Source organism: Aspergillus piperis (genome assembly GCF_003184755.1).
Source record: "Aspergillus piperis CBS 112811 unplaced genomic scaffold BO85scaffold_14, whole genome shotgun sequence".
Lineage (NCBI taxonomy): Eukaryota > Fungi > Ascomycota > Eurotiomycetes > Eurotiales > Aspergillaceae > Aspergillus > Aspergillus piperis.
The window spans coordinates 406780-428985 of NW_020291604.1; the positions used below are offsets into that span (position 1 = coordinate 406780).

At 49.9% G+C, this 22206-nt stretch overlaps 6 protein-coding genes across 6 annotated transcripts; 2 read left to right on the forward strand and 4 right to left on the reverse strand.

Annotated features, from left to right (window-relative positions):
• Positions 1-1722: 1722 nt before the first annotated feature.
• On the reverse strand, positions 1723-4533 carry BO85DRAFT_489827 (putative meiosis specific protein Hop1; the record flags this gene model as incomplete). The annotated part of the gene is made up of 10 exons (XM_025663627.1): positions 1723-2220; positions 2270-2463; positions 2511-2739; positions 2783-3016; positions 3076-3373; positions 3422-3587; positions 3637-3916; positions 3966-4182; positions 4244-4266; positions 4324-4533. The coding sequence occupies 10 exons, from the start codon at positions 4531-4533 to the stop codon at positions 1723-1725; spliced, it is 2349 nt and encodes a 782-aa protein (XP_025513752.1).
• A 2416-nt stretch (positions 4534-6949) lies between these two features.
• On the forward strand, positions 6950-10550 carry BO85DRAFT_66850 (cell division control protein Cdc4). Its single transcript, XM_025665578.1, has 3 exons — positions 6950-7475; positions 7566-10280; positions 10331-10550. The coding sequence occupies exons 1-3, from the start codon at positions 7179-7181 to the stop codon at positions 10454-10456; spliced, it is 3138 nt and encodes a 1045-aa protein (XP_025513753.1). The 5' UTR covers positions 6950-7178; the 3' UTR covers positions 10457-10550.
• Positions 10551-11440: 890 nt separating this feature from the next.
• Positions 11441-12507, reverse strand: BO85DRAFT_489829 (translation initiation/elongation factor MRX8; the record flags this gene model as incomplete). Its single annotated transcript, XM_025663628.1, has 2 exons — positions 11441-11876; positions 11954-12507. 2 exons carry the CDS (start codon positions 12505-12507, stop codon positions 11441-11443), a joined length of 990 nt encoding a protein of 329 aa, XP_025513754.1.
• Positions 12508-12896: 389 nt separating this feature from the next.
• On the forward strand, positions 12897-15464 carry BO85DRAFT_460935 (60S ribosomal protein L7A; the record flags this gene model as incomplete). Its single annotated transcript, XM_025661748.1, has 6 exons — positions 12897-12965; positions 13050-13436; positions 14059-14148; positions 14547-14624; positions 14687-15196; positions 15264-15464. The coding sequence occupies 6 exons, from the start codon at positions 12897-12899 to the stop codon at positions 15462-15464; spliced, it is 1335 nt and encodes a 444-aa protein (XP_025513755.1).
• A 778-nt stretch (positions 15465-16242) lies between these two features.
• On the reverse strand, positions 16243-19558 carry BO85DRAFT_67056 (putative spindle pole body component). Its single transcript, XM_025665579.1, has 4 exons — positions 19451-19558; positions 19227-19304; positions 18920-19128; positions 16243-18849 (listed from the first exon to the last, which is right to left on the reverse strand). Exons 2-4 carry the CDS (start codon positions 19281-19283, stop codon positions 16431-16433), a joined length of 2685 nt encoding a protein of 894 aa, XP_025513756.1. The 5' UTR covers positions 19284-19304; positions 19451-19558; the 3' UTR covers positions 16243-16430.
• A 1096-nt stretch (positions 19559-20654) lies between these two features.
• On the reverse strand, positions 20655-21784 carry BO85DRAFT_451078 (uS17 family ribosomal protein). Its single transcript, XM_025660512.1, has one exon. It carries the CDS (start codon positions 21528-21530, stop codon positions 20841-20843), a length of 690 nt encoding a protein of 229 aa, XP_025513757.1. The 5' UTR covers positions 21531-21784; the 3' UTR covers positions 20655-20840.
• Positions 21785-22206: the final 422 nt, after the last annotated feature.

A 22206-nucleotide genomic window follows, 5' to 3' on the forward strand; every position in this document is an offset into this window, starting at 1 on the left:
CGCATTGAGTTATTGTATTCTCGTCTACCCGAAAATAGACATTGCGGACTTGACACTTCTCTAACTATCGGTACCGACCTATTGTTAGGCTCCATCCCTACAAAGGGCTCGGGGACCTGAATTGAATTAGTCTGGAACTCTGGATAACTCCCCTGTTAGCCTGTAGCCACTCCCGCGTCCCTCACGATCGATCTAATCCCCCTTTCGACAATGCTCCGAATATGACGGCTCAGCACCACGGAGCAGAATACTTTACTTTACTGGCAGATATGATTTTGATTCGGATCTATTCAGATAACTAATTCTTATCTAGTCTACTCTATCTAAGCACATGCATTTTTGCCGAGCTCGATACGCGAGCAGTGAACTACTTGCGTGCAGCGCGCAACTAGTTACTGGGCTGCCTGTTAGCATGTGATTAAGGAGTAAGTAAGTGAGCAAGTGGGTGTGGGTATATGTCCGTCGATCATAAACCCCAATCGCCCCTACACTACACTACACTACAGTACACCACCATAGCCAGCCAACCCATCAGGAGGAGAAGAAGAACTGCGAAGCGAACCAAGCCCATCGCGTCGCGGGCGTTTCACCAACACTCCTTACTAGACCGACCATGCAACCAAACTACACACAAAATCCCCTCACCCTTTTTTTTTTTTTTTTTAGCAATAAACGGAGTCATTCGGTCACAAGGAAACACAGAAGAGAGGTAGGTAGGTGGTTGGTTCGGCAGTCCGGCAAGCACCGAACTGCCGGGCCAGACCTGGAGTTGTTTCACCATGTTACTTAGCCATGAGCTTAAACCTGTCAGGGTCACTTTTCAGGGTCAAGGGTTTCCCATGGCACGAATACCAACAAGTGGAGAAATTTTCTGGACGCTTTTGTGTCAGAGAATGTCATCGCTTTTTTGGGCAGAAAGATAGGGAGTAGTTGAAGCTTTGTTTGTTTTGGTAGTATGGGATTCGGATGGTATGCGTGTGTAGTAGCTCTGATTTATGATAAAGATGTACTACGTGTAGCAGTCAGTGGCTTCTGATGTACTAGTACTACTGCTACTATTAGTGGAGGCATGAAGCTGGCTGGCTGGCTGGCGCGCAGGACTGACTATATTTGGCACTTTGTAGCTATCTGAGGGGGGCAATAGGCTGTTGTTCTCTTTTACTTTAGTGGGTGTGCTGTTGTCTAACTTTGAAACAGTGTCCATGATATGTAAGTTTGGGGTGCATGTTCTGTTTTCGTTATCTCGGTGAGTTACTAGTAAGCTATGTAAAATACAGTCAGTCCCAAGGGCCCGAATAGCTCCGAGTATGATGATGGGTGATCATGCTCCCGAAATACATAAAAGGTAAGTAGCTAAAGTAGCTAACTGCTAATCACTCAGCTATACGTTCCAGGGTCCTCCCCGTGCCATGGCTCAGTTTCCTCCACTCTTTCCTCCCCGAGCGGACCCTTAAGCTTCATTTTTGAATCAATAGTTGCTGGGTTGAAACACCGGGGTTGCGGGTGCGCTGCAATGACCGGATACCTCGATTGTCAGGTGCACGGATATTCGAACCACTATCTTGAAAAGGAGATTCCTCCAATGACGCCATTCGTGTCCCATCTTCTTCTCATTGACGCTTATTTGGTCGACCTGTAATGTCCAGTAAGTGAAGTTTAGGGTTCTTTGGTTGTATCAAGTAAGAGACAGCGACAACTTTTGTGCTCGGGGTGAGTATCCGACTAGGAACTGTCGTTCTCAGATTGCTCCGCGCCAACATCGACAAGTTTGGAGTAATTGCTGATCTTGCGCCTCTTGCGGTTGCTGCGGCGTAAACTGCCTTCGTTGGAAATCCGACGATTGGGTGTTTGTTTGGAGCGAGGAGTTATGTTTTTGATGGACTTGACTTGCTGTTCGGCTTGGTTCCTGCTGTCTTTCCTCAAGACTCGATCACTGACTCGTCTTGGTGGGGACGCATCTTTATGAGCAGTATCTTTCGGGGTATGGGGTTGGCTGTGTTCGTTTGCCAGTGACGCCAGTCTCTTCCGACTTCGGGTTTCTGCTACCATGCTTGTGGATTTTTCCATTGGTACGGGCGTCTTCCTTCCACCTTCTTGAGCATCAAGAAGCGATTCTTCCAATTCATCTTCCCGCGAAATCGATCTTGTGATGCTGTGTAGCTCATCATTTGTCACTACTTGTGATGGTTGAAGCGAGTCCTGCGGGATGTCTTGGACGTACTGGAGTAGGTTAGCGTTATGATCTGCCTTCCGTTGCAGGTCAACTCACATGGTGCTGAATCTTGATCATGGGGCTAAGTATCTCCGCTTGTAGCCTGGCTTGTGTGTCCCCTGAGCTAGGGAACATGAACCTGGGCAAACCCTTTAGTGAAAATCCTTTGGCTTTACTTCCCGGGGTCGGCTGGAGGAGTTTGCGCTTTTTCAGCAGATCTATAATTTGGACAAGGGTATGCCCGTTGCAATCTGTGACGGGTCAGAGGGTATAGCAATATGAACTCTGAGGTACTTACGAAGCTTCTGTGTGAATAACGACGTTCTATGGGGATAACCCTCATTTAATATGATTCTCACAGCTCTCCTCAAGAGTACCAAACTACTCATCTGGTGAAGTATATGAGGTTCGTCCGGCATAAGCAAGCATGGATAGCAAGCATGAATGTCGGGGACTCTTGGGTCATGGGCATCTTCGTATCCATAGCATAACAAATGTTGGCGCGTTTGACAAAAGGCACATTGGGCCTATCAAAGTTAGTTTTGGTCTACCTATGGGTTGTCAACTTACCATGGCCTCCTCTTCGCCATCCCAGCCGCATTGGCATCTGACACTATTGTGACCCTCGGTTGTTCTCGTAGCAGTCGAGTCGTGTGAATGCAGATATTCCTGGATCCTGTGCCTGCTCTCTTCCGTAAGGACAAATTTCCGACATTTCGTCGCAGTGCCATTCTCAAACGCGGTGCCGGGTTTAAGTGGCTGTGTAGGTGCCAGATCACCATCCGAGCCTTCAGTTCCTTGCGACTATTCAAATTAGTCACTTTGCCCGTCTCAATGCTGAGCCTCATGGGCCTTCGACTTACAGGTAGCATCATTTGTAATTGGTGCTTATCCACAAGATCCTGCGTGGACACTTTTTCGTTCTCGGCTTTTTGACAAAGAGATAAGCAGAGATCAGTGTCCTGGCGTAAGCCGTTCTCCATAGATAGACTCCCACTGCCTCCCAGTGTACGCAAGATGTCCTCTTTGTCATCAAATCCAATATCTTTCGTTCTTCGTACGGGGTCGTTGAACTCAAGATCAGGAGGTATCTGAGGCAGCGGTTCTGCTCCCTCGGGCTCGGCTCTTGTCCATTTGAGCGAGGTGACTTTAAGCCCAACACTACGCCTTTTGGTTAGTTATGATTACCAAACAGGGGTGGCCACTTACGTATGCCGTCCACTGTTCATTTGTCCACAAGACTGCGATTCCCTTTTCCAGTTTTCGCTGAGAGGGAATTTGATAGTAACATCATCGGCCCCATTGAACCCCGGGGGCTCATAGTCAGGAGGGCAATCCTCCGTATAGAAAAGGTGAACCCCTAGGCTTCTTTTGTCTGGAAATATAATGAGCGGCAGTTCAGGCGAGTGTATAAAGGTACGTACTCGGTAGAGTGGGAAGAAAGGCACTAAGAGTGATCAAGCGCCGTACGATCGTCTCTAGGCCTATCCGGGCTGTCTGTGCAGTTTTCATGTCGGCCACACAGCCCATTGGTTCGAGAGACAAGCTCTCAAGGCAATTATTAACATCACCTTTCGCCCTTGTGTATCTAAAGGAGAATGTATATGATTCTAGCACATTCTCAGGCGCATCCTTATCGACCAGTATGGTCAATTGAACAGCTTCAAGCACGTTTTTGCTAAGTGCATCGAAGATGCCGGTTTCCTACACATGTAAATAGAGAAGATCATTACCAGCGATAATGAAAACTGACCAGAATATCAAGAATCATATCCGCTTTGGGATCTGATCCCCGCAGTATGATCTTCAGCGGCTGACCTTTCTTGCCTCTGCCAAATGGTACGTCTTCTTTGGAAGCGAGTTCTTCTCGGTGCGTGTGCTTGTCAATGAACTGTCGATAAGAAAGGTCGCCCTCACGTTGGGCTTCTCTCAAGTCCCGATCGTCGAAACACGGAAGCGGTAGAAACTCCCTACGCAACACATATAAGACTGACTCAGATCTAGAAATTTTTAAGCCGGCACCCAACGAACCGAAGATAAAAGAGTGTTCCAAACTATGTACCGGTATCAGAAATATGAAAGCGTATTATGGGAGTGAAAAAGCCGCATACCGAGACATGTAGCATGATCTGGACCATCTCCAGGCTCTGTAGTTGCTGCAGATGCATACTTTCTTGGAGCTTCAGTATGGCAGAAGCTTCAATCACATCTTGTGCCCTGATGCGAGCAACAGGCTTGCTGTCAGCGGCAAGGGACTGGAGATTCTGCGGAGTCTGTACCTGGACCGTCGACGGAGGCCCGGTGAACTTAATCCGAACCATGCTGGGTCGCTATATAGTGCAACTGCGCAAATGTAGGCATCCAGGAGTAGAACTATGAAAGGTGGCGGTCAGCAAATCATACTAGGAAGAATGAGGCCGGGGATTGAGGCACCGTGTGAAGAACCAAAGTCAGGTTGACGACAAACGAATACCCACGGTATGGTCACGGGAGTCGCCAGTGCGTTTGTCTCTCCATTGATACTGAATTTTGTTTACAACAGAATTGGGCAATGCACATGAATGGTGGTTCTGTATGTATGGGGGCAATAGTGCAACTACTTCATATGTCTTCTTATGTCATGCTTGGGGGAAATTTACATCTCACGTAAGGTCGTCCCCGGCTGGTTTGAAACTATATATAGAGAGGGGGTGAAGTCGGGTTGGTGTCTGAAAATTACCCGTCACTTCAATTTTGCAGATACCACATACTTCGAGAGTGGTACAACCAATAATGTTATGGCGATGAAATGGTCGGTTTGCATTCTTGAGCGGTTTCTCCTGAACAACGAACGGACAGAAGATTGTCCGAGACATCGTGTAGGGAAGATAAACATGATGCGTCAACTTGATCTGCTTGACCTTAATCGAAAGGGTATTTATACCCCTTTCATGAAGCAGTGTCCATTTGCAGGCTGGTAGTCTAAAGGACAAATTGTATTGCTATTACTCAACACCTAAGAGATGGTATATTTGGGGTAGTCGGGGCTGGTTTGGCTAGAAACCAGACACATGCCTGGCTGATAACGCTGGTCTGAAACAGTCGATAGGGCAGTCCCGCGGTAGATGAAATTACGAGCCACAACCCCCATCCCCTCATCCTGTGTGATACGCACTTATCTCTGGCATTTCCCCGCAATGTCCTCTGTCCATATTTCACACCCAGGTAGTTGCCATCCTATTTTGAGAAACTTTTTATTTATTTTATTTTATTTATTCATTTTTTCTTATATAAAAGTACTTATCTGAACAACGTCTGATGAGTAACTGATAAGGTTCAATGTGTGTACAGCATGAGTGTATCAGTAGCTTCCTGATGAGAAAATTGATATGGGGTGGTTGCTAAGTGCACTAACTGCATGGTCGGTTACCGGTAACCGAAGATTCCAGCCAGCAAGTTTACCTGTGTATGTCTATCTGTCTACCGCAAGCAGTTGAACCATCGAATCGAAAAAGACGCCGAAGGAATTCTGGACGATACAATGGACCCCACCAAGTCACGTGCATTGGACCAGTGGCGAAGCCAGCCAGGAAAACCAACGGTTACCGGGTCAAGGACTACTGGAAATTCTGCGAAAGTCTGAGGTCACATATCGAATGAAATTGCGAAGGCACGAGAAAAAAACGTAAAAAGTGAGATGTCATATGCAGTTGTTGTGCTGGAGCCATATCTGTCAAGTGTGAAGAGATCTGGGATGATGGAATCTGGCGGCGGCTATCAACCATCCACAAAGCACCAACAGCGGCTCGACAAAACGATTTTAAATTTCCTTGTTTTGGGGTTGAGAGCCTTTGAGGAATGGAGAAATAGACCAGTGGGGACAAAGCAGGCACCGTCATGTTGATACAAAGTACCCTCATACGTACGTAGTAGGATAATTATCTGGTAATAAATATTTACGTACTTTAAAAAGTGGGCAAGCAAGCAACTTGTTAGTTACTTAGTGCTGTATCCAGGCCCCTCCCGGGTAAGAATCTAATACTCACAACACCCGTCAACTCCACCATTGGATACATCGTTATAACGATCCTGGAAAGTGGTTCTCACCCCCAGGGAGAGTTGCTCCGAGCGCTGGGTGATCCCCGACTGCAGGACGGCAAATTCAGAACCCGCCTTGCCTCTAAGGTTTTTTCCTTGACCCTTTTTCATTTGTCTCCGTTGCTCCTGTTTTCTTTCTGTCCATTCCTTTTTCCTCCCATCACTACTACTATCCTTCTTCCACCGCCTGCTATCTTTCTTCCTTACACTTTCCTCTCCTCTCTCTCTGTCTCACATATGGGGAATCATCGGCCGTCAATATTTTAAATAGGATTTAGTCTTCACATTGCGGAGCCACCAGCCTCGGGAAGCCGCCAGATTGGGCTAGCCGGGAGCCACTGAGGACAGAACCGCCGGCTGCTGCGAAGAGCCTAAGCCTGACCTGAAGGAGGCACAACCAACCACCTTGTGGTTCAGCTCCCTCGATCATTCTCCGCCGCCCAACACCTCCTTGTCAGCAGAGCACGCCACAGCCTGCCCTCGTTCACTTCCCTTCACCTTCTCTACACACCGGCCTATCTTTCACACCCCGTCCAGGCCCTTATTTGTTCGGTACCCACGGTCATGTTTTAACGATCCCTCCTCCACAGCTGTGCGCATTCGGTTGCTCTTTGCGGGCGTGTATACCTGTTGGCGGTCCTCATTTGACACCGACTTCTTGCTGGACGTACGGCCGATCAACTCCATCACATAACAACAATCCCATTTTTACCACCAGCTCCTCGACACGAAACAGCCCTCCAGCAGCCATATCTGATGCGTCATAGCCAACAAGTCTGTCGAAGCTGATTCATCCTTGCCACGCCATCACGCTACTACACGCTCTTCCTAGTAACCCAACCTCGGACATACCACTGAGTCGGTCGCATATTCGTTCGGCAACCTTATCATGGAGGAAGATGGAAATGGTCGGGGCCTCGGTCCTGGGTCTCCCAGTACCTCCGTCGGTCAATTTTCCTTCGCCCCTGCTACCCGAACTACTGTTGTTACGACGACAACTACAACCACGACGACGTTCCCTCCCGTGCTCATTAGGCCGCCACGCGCGACGCAGGATCTGGATCCCAAGGTCTACCCACTGGCATCTGCCCCTACACCATCGGCGTTGCGGAACATACGATTTGAACTTGGTGGTAAATCGGTTGTGTTCAATGAACCGGAAGATACTGCGGGCACATTAAATGAGGTACGTCCTTATCACTTGCTTTTTTCGCGAGCCTTTCTACTCTCCGGCTACGTGCCTTGACTCCTGGACCTTGTATATTGACTTCTATAGTTGCACGAGAAGAATGACGCGCTCAAAACCTCGAACGGTCTTGTGCGATCTGTGGCCTCCTTCACTTCGGACGATACCCAGCTATCAAGACGTCTTGCACATAGAACCTCCAATCAACCATCTAACCACCTATCGATCTCCAAGCGTCGGCTTACGGAAGCACAACAGGGATCACTGAGGGCACGTTCCGCGCGAGTGCCGTCAGAGCCTTCGTTCCGTCCAGCTCGTTCTCATGGCTCCACGCCAGTACATCCTACCGTGGCTGGCTTAGCCACCCCGGAGACGGAAACCAATAGCAATAACGCCATGGAAGGAATATTGTCGAGAAGGAGGATCCACAGTGCGAGTAATGCTCGTAGGGAGACATTACTACGGTCTCCTTTATCCTCGGAAGTCGAGTCTCAGGGACCCTCGCAGACAGTGGACGCCAGAAAAGAGACTCTGCGTACAAATACCATCATGCAGGAACATGACAGACAATCTGGCTGCTCTAATGAGACCGGTTTTGCTAGACCTGCATTGGAAAGGACAGGGTCGGACCCTCGGGAACATCTGACCGGGATTGCTGCAAGTCAGGATTCAGGTTATGATGCACCGGGTGACAATTCTCAGAATCTGCCTACGGAGTCGTCTTCACAGCCTTTTATCGACAATATCGTTGCCCAAGATATGTGCTTGCCCAGTCCCAGCTTGTCTCCAGTGGCGGCTTTAAATGCCGCGAACATCGATTCCTCTTCCGATTCTGCTGAAGACCAAGAGGACACGGACTCCAGCTTTGATAACAGTGATTCTCGCTTTATTGGGCCTTTGCCCGTAGGGGACTCCAACGGCGAAGCGACGTATGTTGCCAAGCCCGAACAGCTTGCAGGACCCATGATGCAACGCCCCACTTCCATGATGGACATACCTAATGTGCTGGACTTCTTTGACTCGGTACCTGACAGTATGAAAACATATATGATGTACCAATTCCTGAGGCGCTGTCCGAAACAGACGCTGCACTTTGTTGCGGACGTTGTTAACCCTGCCTTGAAATGTGACTTCCTGTCCCTGCTTCCGCTTGAGCTCAGTCTTAACATCGTGAAATATTTTGACGTTCAGACCATGTGCCGCGCGGCTCAGGTGTCCAAGAAATGGAGGCATATCATCAATTCTGACGAAAAGTCCTGGAAGGAGCTTTTTGACAGGGACGGATATGTTCTTCCCGAGGGCGAGTTGGATCGTGCGATCAGGGAGGGCTGGGGATGGCAATTTCCGAATGGCTGCGAGGATTATGAGAAGGACATGAGTATGTCTCCTTTCATCAAACCAGATCCAGAATCTTCTGTTCCTGCCTTGCAATCCTTTGGTGAGTCTAGTGATAGGACTCTGTCCGTGAGTCGCCGGCCTAAAAGGAAAGCTTGCACCCGTGTGTCTAGCCGTAAACTTTCGAAGCGAAAGATCTCCTCCAGTGGCACTGACCACTCTGAGTCTTCGGACTGGAGGAAAGAGGTTTCGGCTTCGGAGGGACCTTATGCGGCGGCGAACGCTGCGGCGGCGGCCGTCCCATATCCGGACATCGGCTTGCCATCGCTTCGCGGTCTTCACCTCTACAAATCGCTATATCAGCGTCACCATTCGATCCACAGGGCTTGGATGAAACCAGTTGTCAAGCCAAGACACATCGCCTTCCGCGCCCATGATCGCCACGTTGTCACTTGTCTCCAGTTCGATACGGAGAAGGTGCTTACTGGGAGCGACGACACGAACATCAATGTTTATGACACTAGGACTGGTGAGCTCAAGGCCACTCTTGAAGGCCATGAAGGGGGTGTTTGGGCACTTGAGTATTATGGCAACACTTTGGTTTCTGGGTCTACCGACAGGTCGGTAAGAGTTTGGGACATCGAAAAGGCTCGGTGCACACAGATATTCCATGGCCACACCTCCACAGTGCGCTGCCTGCAGATTGTCTTACCGGTCGAGGTGGGAAAGAAGGCTGATGGCACACCTGAGATGATGCCAAAGGAACCGTTGATCATCACAGGCTCTCGTGACTCAAACCTTCGTGTCTGGAAACTTCCTAAACCAGGAGATCCGGGTTATTATCAGAGCGGACCTCATGTCGATGACACAGACTGCCCATACTTTGTCCGTGTCCTCACTGGGCACCAGCACTCTGTCCGGGCGATCGCAGCGCATGGTGACACGTTAGTGAGTGGAAGCTATGACTGCACCGTGCGTGTATGGAGAATATCCACAGGAGAGACTGTACATCGGCTTCAAGGTCATACTTTGAAGGTGTATAGTGTCGTTCTTGACCATAAGAGAAATCGTTGTATCAGTGGATCCATGGATAACATGGTTAAGGTGTGGTCATTGGAAACGGGTTCAATTCTGTACAATTTGGAAGGGCACACGTCCCTTGTTGGTCTGCTTGACCTCAAGTGTGACCGTCTAGTGTCGGCGGCTGCGGACTCTACGCTGAGGATCTGGGATCCTGAAACTGGGCAGTGCAGGAACATGCTGAGCGCCCACACCGGTGCAATTACTTGTTTCCAGCATGATGGCCAGAAGGTCATTTCTGGATCAGACCGGACACTGAAGATGTGGGATGTAAAAACTGGGGATTGTGTCCGAGACCTTCTCACCGACCTTAGTGGCGTGTGGCAGGTAAAGTTTAACGACCGGAGATGCGTCGCTGCAGTGCAGCGTGACAGCTTAACATACATTGAGGTAAGTTCATTTTTTCGAACATTCAATTGCCAGCTACTAAGAAACCTCAGGTCCTTGACTTTGGCGCTTCCCGCGATGGAGTACCAAGCGAACAGCTAGGAAGACGCATCGTCGTCAATAGATGGGGTCAGGAAGTCAGTGACACTGACGAAGATTACGACCTTTCGGACGCCTGAACATACTACGTCTGTCGCCTACTGCCTACTTCACTGCTTGGGCAGATGAAGAAACTTTTGTCACTTTGCGACAGGCAACACGAACGGCAATTTTCTCACGTTATATTCCCCCTTTTTCTTTTTCGCAACATATTCGAACCATGACATAACTACGATACCCCCAATCAATGCAACTATAATTACCTTTATGAGAGTTTGCATAGCGCGGTTAGCATCCCTTGACATGCTGCATCATGACGGACAGGCGTTTTGGCATTCAAAACGGACTCACCAATCAGCCTCTTGTCTAATAACTCTTCTCTCTTATCTCCTCGATCATACTACATCCGCATGCTCGATATGCATCCTTTTGTCCTCCTGTCCGCCTCTGTTTAACACGGGCGCTCCCGTCACCGAGCTTCTACATATTCCGACTACCCCGTCTCTGTTTTATATCCGAATACTATAGACTTGAAGTGGCTTTATCTGCAATCGAATACGATATGATTCTTGTATCTACAATCCAGCTATCCTATTCTTCCGTAAGCATTTCCGTGCACTTGAGGTCACAACCTTGTCGAGCGGTTTTAGCCTGGAAGCGCATGGCTCCGTCGTAAACATAGCCGAAAATGAGACTATGGGCTTTTTCCACTTTCCCCCGCCTGCCCTGGGAAGCGCGGTGTAAGGTGGCGCGGTCCTTAACAGGCCGAAAACCATGGTGCAGGCTGAGCGGCAAGGAAACCTGGGCCGGGCTCGAGGTACGAGGCCGCACATACCGCGAATTACTCCACGGGCCCAGTATTGCATCTCTAGGTCAGATGATAACTACTCAGCATGCAAAGCAGTCCCAACATCTACTAGGTAATCGCTGCAGCAACAGCGACATGAGATTAGCAGAGCCCCGTCACGCGATCTTTCTCGCAGCTAGCGAAGCTAGGCAGTCCTCTCATATCAGAGCGCAATCTCAACGAGCGTTTCAGCAGCCAGATAAGGCACTGAAACCCCTCAAAGTCCAGCCCCAGAGGACATACTCGACCCCGTCAGATCAGGTTGGCCATGGCTAGACTTCACCTCCATCATCCCATCATAGCCAGCAGCAGACAAGATAGCCCAACGAATGGGACTAATCCCCAGATAATTTCCAGGAGTCCGGAGGACCTTTGAACTGCATGTCAGAATCTCGCCCAGAGCACCGGGACCTTCGTCTCGGCCAACAGGCTGGATGATAGGACGGAGCTCCTGTATCTTCTTTTGTGTCTGGAGCAGATGTTCCTCCGTTACTCCAGTGGCAAGTTGACTCGTCCTCGCTGCCATGATATTATCAACTTTCGAGACGATGATCTGGTGCGGGATGGCGTAGTGGCGGAATAATTCGAGGATGCCTTCGTCGGAGTGCTTGATGCCGTGCTGGCCGTCGATTAGGATGAAGGTGCGGCGGAGTCTATGGAGGTAGATAATTGGTTAGCCTGCAAATCACTGTGATATGTATATGCTTAGGGTAAGATGTGCAATACTCACTGCTTCCTATTCTTCAAATACTTCATAATCTCATTCCCCCATTCCGATCGACTCCCCTTTCCGTATCCCGGCATATCGAGCAACACGACCTTAGACTCGCCGCCCTTTGTCCCTCCGATACCGAATGCGTTCATCGTCTGCGTGCGCCCTGGTTTCGACGATGTCCAGCATATCTCCTGCCCCATGAGGGCGTTCAACAATGAGCTTTTGCCGACATTCGACCGCCCTAGAAATGCTACTTCGGGAGTCGTCGAGGAAAGCGGCGTCGTGCGGAACTTGCTCAGGGTCCAGAGCTTTATTGGGGAGTGACGCGAGGGAGCGAAGAATTTGTCTGCGTAGGCGAGTTGGCTTTCATCCGGTGCTTGTGTGTCCCAGTAGTAGTTCACAGCTGTAGCGGGGATGTCTTTGAATTGTAGTTTGTTGTTGGGCTGCGGCCGCGGTTGCGGTTGCGATTGCGGAATCGGAGGTTTGCTTGTCGAATAGTTGCGAACCTTAAGGAGGCTTTGCGCTTGGGGATGGCAGAGGGGCCTTAGGGAGGGAATTCGGTTTTTCATGATGTGCTGAGGGGTCGAATTAGACGGAAGAGGTACTGTGATTGACATGTAGTATTTGGATGGATTTCTTCAAATCAAAGAGCTTCTCCAGAAATTGTCCCCGGATAAGAAAGTCTTCCGAGCTGCGGTTCGAAGATCGGGGAACCTTTGCCGAGTCTCCGCTCCAGGCCGATAAGGCAGTCCGAGAGACAGCTTCATCTATCGCTCATCATCGGTCATCATTCCACCCCTTACACGGCCACTACTTTTACGTGCTGCTCTTTTCCACCAACTGGATTGATTGCCTATCCTTACTTCATACTTAGGAGTCATTTTTCGATTTCTATCGCCCGCAGAACACGTCCAACACCGAGCTAGAATCACCCGTGCCCCGCGGACACTGCACCAAGATGATCAACGCCGTCCTCGTCTTCAACAACAATGGACAACCCCGTTTGACCAAGTTCTACACACAGATCGTGAGTCTACACTGAATCGCATCTACCCAATCAACCCACCCCTTACCCACCAGGCATCCCATACTAACACTCCAACTAAACCAGGACACCCAAACCAAACAATCCCTAATTGCGCAAATCTACAACCTCGTCTCCCAACGCCCCGCCAGCGTCTGCAATTTCCTCCCTCTCCCACCACTTCTCTCCCGCGGCGCAAGCTCCGGCGCAGAAAATGGCCCCTCCGACGCCCCCACCCAAATCACCTACCGGAACTATGCCACCTTGTCGTTCATCATGATCTCCACGTCGACTGAGTCGCCGTTGGCGCTAATCGATCTAATCCAGGTCTTCGTGGAGGCGTTGGACCGCATGTTCGAGAACGTGTGCGAGCTGGATCTGATCTTCGGGTATGAGACTATGCATGCGGTGCTGAGTGAGATGATTGTTGGGGGTGTGGTAGTGGAGACGAACATTGATAAGATTGTGTCGGCGGTCAGGGATCAGGAGGGTAATTTGGGGAAGAAGAGGGCTATTCAGGCGGCTAGTTCGGGGATTGGGAGAACGGGGTTGCCTGGGTTGGGGGCTTGGAGGTGAGGTGAGCGTGAGTTGATGGGTTGGGGTATGTTACGATTAGGTTACGATATGGGTTGCGATTATGTTTGGATCATGTTTGGTTCGGTGGATGGCTGTTGGTGTGTTATATAGATGGATAGTGTTATGGATACCTGAGCATGAGTTTGGCGTTTCTAGTGGATGTATGTTGGGAATTAGATTCATAGATGTCCTTTGACCTAATTTTATTGAGAATGTCTCGACTCTCGAGAACAGTACAACTAATAAGTTTGTTGCATGCTATGGACCCACTAAAGTAATAGAGAATCCATTGAATGGATGAGTGCGCATATCAACTGAATACTAGTAGACGACCATCATAAAAGTCTACACTGCCATCCAAATTCAGGTAAAAGACATCCAACCTGATTGGCCCATTTGGATACATCAACCACGAGGGCTAACCCTAGATCACCTGACCGAACCACCACCCAGCCCCGGCAAAGAAGATAATCCGCCCGCGGCCCACACAAGCAAACGGCGCTAATGGATTTCTTCTCAGAGCGCGAAATTAATTGAACTTCTTCTTTTCTTCTTCTTCTTGACTGTCAATCCTGCACCCAACGCCGCCGCGGATCCCGTCGACAAAATGGTAAGCACATAGAATCGTCCATTTCACGCCTCTTCTATTCAATTAGAATTGGGCCTATCGACTATACGCTGCGAAACATGTCGTGAGACGAGAATTGCTTCCGTTTCGCTTCATATCGCAACATGTCGAGAAGCGACACAAATTTCCGTTGACTCGCTTCCTTCTTCCTCTTCCTCACACAATCCGTAAAACGATTGCGAAGGAATGAGGAGGAGGTTGTGATCAGCGATGATTTTTGGCTGGAGTTTATTTACACAAAACTGCTTCCCCTCAGGAAAATCTTGGAAACTTGGTTTTTTTCCTCTGCGGGACAGTTTTGTGTGTATCCTCCCTAGAGTTCAAGGAAGATGCAGCAAGATGGTGGAACAAGATTGCTGATCTTCTTTTCTCAATGATAGCCTGCCCAGAAGTCCGGAAAGAAGACTGCTCCCCTCCCTTACCCCCAGGGTAAGGCTGGCGCTAAGAAGGCTCCCAAGGTAGGCAAACTCATACCCTAATCAATACTGACCACCATCAAGAATACTAATAAGTATAATAGAACCCTCTCATCGAGAAGCGCCCCCGCAACTTCGGCATTGGCCAGGACATCCAGCCCAAGCGCAACCTCGGCCGTTTCGTCAAGTGGCCCGAGTATGTCCGTCTGCAGCGCCAGAAGAAGATCTTGAACCTCCGTCTCAAGGTCCCTCCCTCCATTGCTCAGTTCCAGAACACCCTGGACCGCAACACCGCTGCCCAGACCTTCAAGTTCCTCAACAAGTACCGTCCCGAGACCAAGGTCGAGAAGAAGGAGCGTCTCCACGCCGAGGCCACCGCCGTCGCTGAGGGCAAGAAGAAGGAGGATGTCTCCAAGAAGCCCTACAACGTCAAGTACGGTCTTAACCACGTTGTCGGCCTCGTCGAGAACAAGAAGGCTTCCCTTGTCCTGATTGCTCACGACGTTGACCCCATTGAGCTGGTTGTCTTCCTTCCCGCTCTTTGCCGCAAGATGGGTGTCCCTTACGCTATTGTTAAGGGTAAGGCTCGTCTTGGAACTGTTGTTCACAAGAAGGTATGTCAATCCCCACCTAATATCTACACACCTCGATGTATGGTTGGCTAATAAATGAATGGTATAGACCTCCGCTGTCCTCGCTCTCACCGAGGTCCGCTCCGAGGACAAGGCCGAGTTCGCCAAGCTCCTCTCCGCCGTCAAGGAGGGCTACTCCGACAAGTACGAGGAGTCCCGCCGTCACTGGGGTGGTGGTATCATGGGCGCCAAGGCTGTTGCCCGCCAGGAGAAGAAGCGCAAGGCCGTTGAGGGTGCCATCCGTGTCTAAAAAGCTAGCTAGCCTAACCAGCGAGCTACTAACAACACCGACGGGATAAAAAAAAAATCTTATACCATCAACGAAACTTCTAATGACCCTCTTCTTCATCCTATCCTATTTTCCTATACTCTTCATGTACACGTTGCAGATACCCATGAATGCTATTTCAGACATCATCAACAACCACAGCTCCGGTTTTGTTATCTTTTTTTGTGTGTGTGTGAACTTTGTAGGAAGTTGTTTTGGGAGTTTGAGCATTCATGTGACGTCTGCAATATGTACATCTTAGTTGTAGAACGAAGTAAGTCGTAAAGTCTTTAGATCGCTAGCTTGTGTGTACTAGTGGGTAGCAAGAAACCCTTGAAAATTTGTCTAGGCTGTGATCTAGCCCTTCGACCCGGCCCCACAAATTAACTGCCGATGCAGTGCAAGCCAACCATACCGGTAGAGCAAACAAGTCATGACCCGTACAATACAACAACACATTATAACATGGTACAGAAAGGTTTGGTTGTCTATACATCAATCGAATCATGTAATCACTCAAGCAAAAACAAGGTATGGCAATGGTATGGTATGATGGTATGGAGCAAAACATAAACAAGAAAAACACAATCAAATCAATGCACCCAGATGCCCCCCTTGAACCCATTTGTTTCCCAGTCCAGGCAAGAGAATGTCCGCGCACACCCCAATGTAATAAAACGTAAAAGCAATCCGAACTAGAGTGTATAGATGGTGGTAGTGGAAGAAGGATATTGACCGAAAGACCCGCCCAATGAGAAGATAAAAGAGACAATGAAGCTAACTCAGCGAAATGAGAACGAAGAACACTTCCGGGGAACAGGTAAGTGTAAAAGGAGGTGGAGAGTAGTCGTGTCATTCATTCATTCATCAGCGTTGAGAGGGTGGTCGTGTAAGCCCTTGCCTTGCCTGTTGCATTACCAAGTCAGCAAATGTTTCGCCAGGAACAGATCAGGGAACCAGGTCATCGTTGATCCATACCTTCATTTGTTCGATTCTTGCCTTGAGTTGGCTGGTTACTTCCGCAGCTCTCTTCCAGCTCTCCGCTGGCTCGGCACTCCTGGCGGGTTGTTCTTCGCCAGAAGCACTGCCCGAGCCCAGTCCTGATGACCGAGTCGGACTTCCCAAGCCAGAGTAGCCGGTACCCAAGCTAGGACTGAGCTTGCGCCGACCAAGTCCTGCATCTCTAGCGCTGAGTCCCGAGGATTCCAGGCCATTGTTCTCCTTCTCCTCACTCGGGCTAGCCGAAGCATAGGAGCGCGGCCGTGAGCTCTCGAATCGCGAGCCCATGAGACCAGCCCGTGACATCGGTGCACGGCCATCTTCTTGGTATACGGAGCCTGATTCGGACATAGGCATACCAATATTCTCCGGTAGGGTGTTGGGAGGGCTGATGGCACTAGCACGAAGAGCTCTTGCGAGCTCACGCTTCAGGCGCTCAATTTCCCGCTGCTGCTTTTGTACAGTCTGCTCCGCTGACTCTGCATCGCTTCGTGCGCGAACCAGTTGGGTTTCCTTGGCCTTGATACTCAGGACATCCCTTGTGTGGTCTTCAATTAGCTGCGCGTTCTGGTCTTGAAGCTCCATCACTTGCGAGTTCAGCTTGGTCCTCTCCGACCTCAGGTCCTCAACCATACGCATGAACCGCTCCTTCTCCGCACGTAGCTCATCCAACTCAGCTCGTTCCAGGGCCGAGATTCCGCTGAATTGAGGAGCTGCAGGAGCGGGCGCAGGCTCGCTGGGAGCCGCTGGTTTCGCAATCGGTCGGCCTGCAAGTCCTCTTCCCAGCCCAAATTTGGGAGGTGCCGGTGCAGGCGGCTGCTCCTCCGTGGGAGGTGAGACAACCCGCCGCTGGGGAGATGCAATTCCTCCAGGGCCACCGAGCCTCTTCTTGAGACCGCCAGGAGCCGGCAGACCACCAGGTTTGGCGGGCCCTCCAAGCTTAGAAGGAACGGACCTTGCGATCTTGGGTGACGGAGCAGCTACGGGTTCCTCGACAGGAGGCGCGGCAGCAGCCGGCCTCTTGGCTCCCAGTGCAGGCTTCTTCGCCACGACCTTCTTTCCGGGGGCAGGTTTCGGCGGTGCCACGATCGGCTTAGGTCTATCCTTTGCCTTGACCTCCGCTGTTTCGAAGAATTCCTTGATTTTGGTCTTCCTGATGTCGTCGAGACCGTCCAGATAGGGGTTCATCGCCCGCTCGCCCATGATCTTCATCAAGGTACCGAGAACTTCAGCTCCTCCGGCACGGTTGACCTCGGTAGATTCAGTAAGGAGTTTCGTGCCTGCCTCAGCTATCGACTTGACTTCCGGTTTCGCCGGAACATCTCTGGTTGTACGTAGGCAACGGATCAAGAACTTGAGCGTTTCCTGTTTGACTTGAGGGTTCTTGTGCTTGAGGAATTCGAGAATCTCCTCCAGGCACTCTGACAAGCTAGTCGCGATGAAGACTGCATCCAAAGCTTGACCTAGGGCATCCGCAACACTCTGCTTCTTTTCTTTCAAGCGCTCCAGCATGGGCGACATGATGGTAGGCCGATACTTGACGAATCCACTGCGAATTCCCTTGGCAAGAAGTTCAATACAGTTGGCGGCGACGGTTACCACGGCGATGTTTGCATCCTTCATTGATTTAGCCAACATACGAATAACGTCATCGAACGGTCCATCCTTGATCCGGGGAACATTCAAGACAGTATGCAGAGCGTCCAAGGCCTCTTTCCTATCCTTCCACTTCGAAGAAGAAAGCTGCTCCTGGAAGTTTCCTGGGATCTTGGAGAAGACATCAACGGGCTCGGCCAGGTCGAAAGCATCGACCTCTCCTTCATCTTCCTCTGCCGGGTATTCCTCGCCTCCTTCAAACTCATCGTCATCACCCTCTGGCGCGGCGCTGGCTGCGGCCATGGCATCTTGCTGTGCCCTCGTGAACCTCTCCTGCTTGGGCGCCGGCTCTTGCTTGACATTTTCAAACAGCTTCTCCAAATCCTGTTGCTGTACGGGCTTGAGTTCGTTCCAGAAAAGCGGTTTGATGGCTTCCTTCAGCCAGCGGTAGAGTTCCACAGTGAGGTTCTGCGCTTCCGCACGGACGTTCTTGTCAGCATGACCGAAAACCTTTGGCAAGGCCTTCAACACAGGTTTGGGGTCAACAATCTTGCAACCGAAGTTGTGATAAATTGCTCTCAGTCCTGCCAGCGCAGCGGCAATAACCTTGGGAACTTTGTGTGACAGAGCGGGGAGCATTTCTTCGATGACGGGGTCCGATTTATCCAGCTCAACACATAATAACAGGGCTTCGATCGCATTCGTTTTGGCAGCGGGTCGCGTGGATGGGAGACCCTTTTCACATATCGGGAAGACGGTAGTTGCCCGGGTCCTTCATCACACATGTTAGCCATCAACCACCGTTAATTAGTCAAACAGCATCAATTTTCCGTCAAACATACCTTGTACAAGCCTGAACACCACCGAATTTCAAGAATGCGCAATAAGATCCAAGACCTTCTTGTTGAGCCGCAACATTGGAGTCTGCCACAGCCCCTTTCCACAAGCCGGGATCTTGTATGAATGGCGTGAAAACGGGATCCGACTCATCAGGCGACTTCTCGAATTGTTGTTTCGCATCCTCATATCCATTCTTGCGGGCTTTCCAGTTCTAATCCAAGAGCATATACATGTCAGTATTCAGCAATATAAAAACAACCCCGCGAACCCGAAACCTGAGAAACGGGAGCAAAACAGCGACAAACTAACCTTGTGCGAGAACCGATCCGTCAATGGCAAGGAAGAGAAATCCTCCTCCTCGGCCATATTGAAAATTTAAGAATAAGTCTGTAAAATGGCAATCAGTTAGCATCGAAATTCGATTTGGTTAATTCGCAAGCGTGCAGCAGTCCAATCACTGAAGTGGCTCATAACTTGAAAGCCCAAATAGCGACGGACCCTTATCGCTAACAACTGAAATAAAGCACACACACCTTTGGGTTTATTCGTAGTAGCGTATATTCCGATCGCAGATCTCGTGCACGGGCGGCGGCGGCGGCGGAAAGTTGACTGACAGAAAGGTTGGTTCTGATTGAGAGGGGCTTTTTGCTTCGGGTTAGGTTCGCCGGATGAATAAAGTCACTAGTTTCGACAAAAGGATGGGGTGTCGAAAAAAGGGGGGTAGGAGCGCGCGACGTCAGGGGAGGGGGGAAGAAAGAAGAAAAAGGTTTGATGGAGGCGGAAGTGGGGGGAGAAATTGATGAAGTCAACAAGAAAGTTGAGAGAGGAGAGAGAGAAAAGGGAAGCTGGAAAGTAAACAACGGATCAAGAGTCGCTGGGGTGACTTTCGCGACCCAATGGAAAAGGCTTGGCTTGGCGGCGAACCAACTTTCGAGACTGACTGCCCCTTCAGGTACCAATTTGGGTGGGGGGTTTATATAGATATTGGGAGGGTATGTAGTAGTAAGTATATGGAAGATAGTTTATATATTATGGATGTTTGAGTTTGGTGAATGCTGGTTCTTTCCATGTTGTAGTTTTGGCTGTTTCACTGTTCGTGGAGGTTCATGTCTCCTGTGATGTAGGAGTACTTGGGAGTACATCTGCCGGCATATATTTACTGTGTGGAGGTGAGGTCACTTTATGTCATTTTGACAGACATGTTCCGGATACCAGTATTTATTACATATTGTAATTACTTATCAAAGTAACCAGTAAACCATTATACTCCAGAATATTATACATTCGAGTCTATACTCAACCCCGCAAGTAAAGTGATAGTCACGTGATTCTTATTCAGAAGGTATATGCATTTCACCTGGATTATTCCTTCTATATCGTGAAAGAAAATGCCATTGCCTAGTTATTTTCTGCTTCTTCAATAGCCTGCATGTATGTTGCACGAGCCAGTAGTCTAGACTAAATGAGGTCGGATGTCGCTGTATATCGTGCAGTGGGAACTACCGAGTATTGTACTACTAATAAGATTGCTGTGTATTCCCCGGTAGATGGTTGTTACTACTTCGCAGTTATACTATGCACAAATGGTAATAGTATTCACGCTATTTGGTGAATGGCTCTTAATCCTAGTAACATTGTAACCAATGTGCTCAACCAACCCAGCTACACACCTACACATCTACACACAACCAACCAACCAACCCAACAGCCAATCCAAGACAAAAGCACAATATGCCATGAAAAAGTAAATAGCTAGTAATATACAGACACACAATGTTTACATACAACATATTCGAACAGATAAGAGATAAAAGGAAACCAACCCCACAACAACCAAACCAACCCATCTATCTAGCCTCTCATCTGTAACTCTCCTCATCATCCAATCCTTAATCAAACCCACCTACTCAAATCAAACACAACCTAAACCTCAACTCCCCCAATCCTCTCGAGCACCAACCTCCTAATCCTCCCAACATGCTCCCCACCCTTCCCCTCAATCTCAGACACACCAGCCTCGGCCCTCCTCGCCTCTCTACGCTCCCACTTAGCAGCTCTCTTAGCCGCACGCTCAGCATCCCTCTCCTCACGAGTCAAAACAGCCGGTCTATCCTCAATAGCAGATCCAAACGGCGCAATGATTCTCTCCACAACGTGGCGCACGTTCCGGCTCTTCGGGTAGCCGGACGAGAACTCAATGACGTCGCCCTCGCGCAGCGAGTTGCGCGGATCCGACACCAGGTAGTTCGTTATCTTGGGGTAGGGCTTCTGAATGTGTGCGTCCCAGATGGTGTGGCGGTGGCTGACGCGGACGGTGCGGTCCATGCGGCCGACGGAGACGACGGTGCCGGTCTTGGTCTTGTAGGGGTAGCTGCGGAGGGAGGGGGGGACGGCGGTGGTGGTAGTAGTAGTAGTGGAAGAAGATAGGTCGGCTTCTTGTTGTTGTGGTTGTTGCTGTTGCTGTTGCTCGTTGAGTCGGGGGACGGTGGTCGTGAGGGAGCGCAGGGTGGTCTGGTATAGAGAGGGCGCTGTTGTGGAGGAAGTGATGGTGGTGGAGCGCATCATGGAGGAGCGCAGGGGCTGAAGAGCCCGGAGGAAATTGGCGGGACGCATTGTGGTGGTGTGTATGAAGGACCGAATGCTCCTTTGGTTGTAGAGATGTTGCTGGGGAGGAAGCACGGCCAGGTCAATCCGCTTGGACGGGAAGTTTTGTAGACGTTGCGGCGGTGCCGGGCACGGGGTACGACAGGAATTATCGACCTTTGGAATCCTAGGAGAAAAGTTTTGAGTCTATCCGCTCAGCGAGATAGCGATTAATTGGCGATTGACTCTGTTGAGCACGATGGGGCTTGCTGCGAGGCTTGCTGTCCAGGCCGGAGGAGCATCGCGGCCGCGGACGAGTTCGCCGAGAATTTCTGAAATCTCGGGCATGTTTGCATGTTTTGCATCCCATTCTTCTTCACGCATCCTCCGCAGGGTGTCTACTCCGTACACAAATGCAAACCGCCAAGCACAACAAGTAAATGATGGTCATTAATGAATGCAATATTTGGTGTGTAACTATGTGTTTATATGTAACATGAAATGGACCGCCCACTATTTTATGCCACTGAAATCCTAATAACACCGACGCCCAACGCATATTGTAGAGTAGAGAGGGACCAATGGCCGAGGGATCGCGATATGCTCCCATATACACAGAAAAAAACCAAACGCTCCGATGTCTGTTGCCCAACCATACCCTGGAATTAAGGCCAGAACACAGTGTTCACTCTTGTAATATTCCATA

Excerpts from the sequence above, each read along its gene's own strand:
- BO85DRAFT_451078 (XM_025660512.1), bottom strand. The coding sequence starts at position 21,530 with ATGCGTCCCGCCAATTTCCTCCGGGCTCTTCAGCCCCTGCGCTCCTCC.
- BO85DRAFT_66850 (XM_025665578.1), top strand. The coding sequence starts at position 7,179 with ATGGAGGAAGATGGAAATGGTCGGGGCCTCGGTCCTGGGTCTCCCAGT. Across the intron at positions 7,476-7,565 it reads CTGCGGGCACATTAAATGAG|TTGCACGAGAAGAATGACGC; the intron begins GTACGTCCTTAT and ends TGACTTCTATAG. Across the intron at positions 10,281-10,330 it reads ACAGCTTAACATACATTGAG|GTCCTTGACTTTGGCGCTTC; the intron begins GTAAGTTCATTT and ends AAGAAACCTCAG.
- BO85DRAFT_67056 (XM_025665579.1), bottom strand. The coding sequence starts at position 19,283 with ATGGCCGAGGAGGAGGATTTCTCTTCCTTGCCATTGACGGATCGGTTC. Across the intron at positions 19,129-19,226 it reads CGGATCGGTTCTCGCACAAG|AACTGGAAAGCCCGCAAGAA; the intron begins GTTAGTTTGTCG and ends CTCTTGGATTAG. Across the intron at positions 18,850-18,919 it reads GGTGTTCAGGCTTGTACAAG|GACCCGGGCAACTACCGTCT; the intron begins GTATGTTTGACG and ends TGTGTGATGAAG.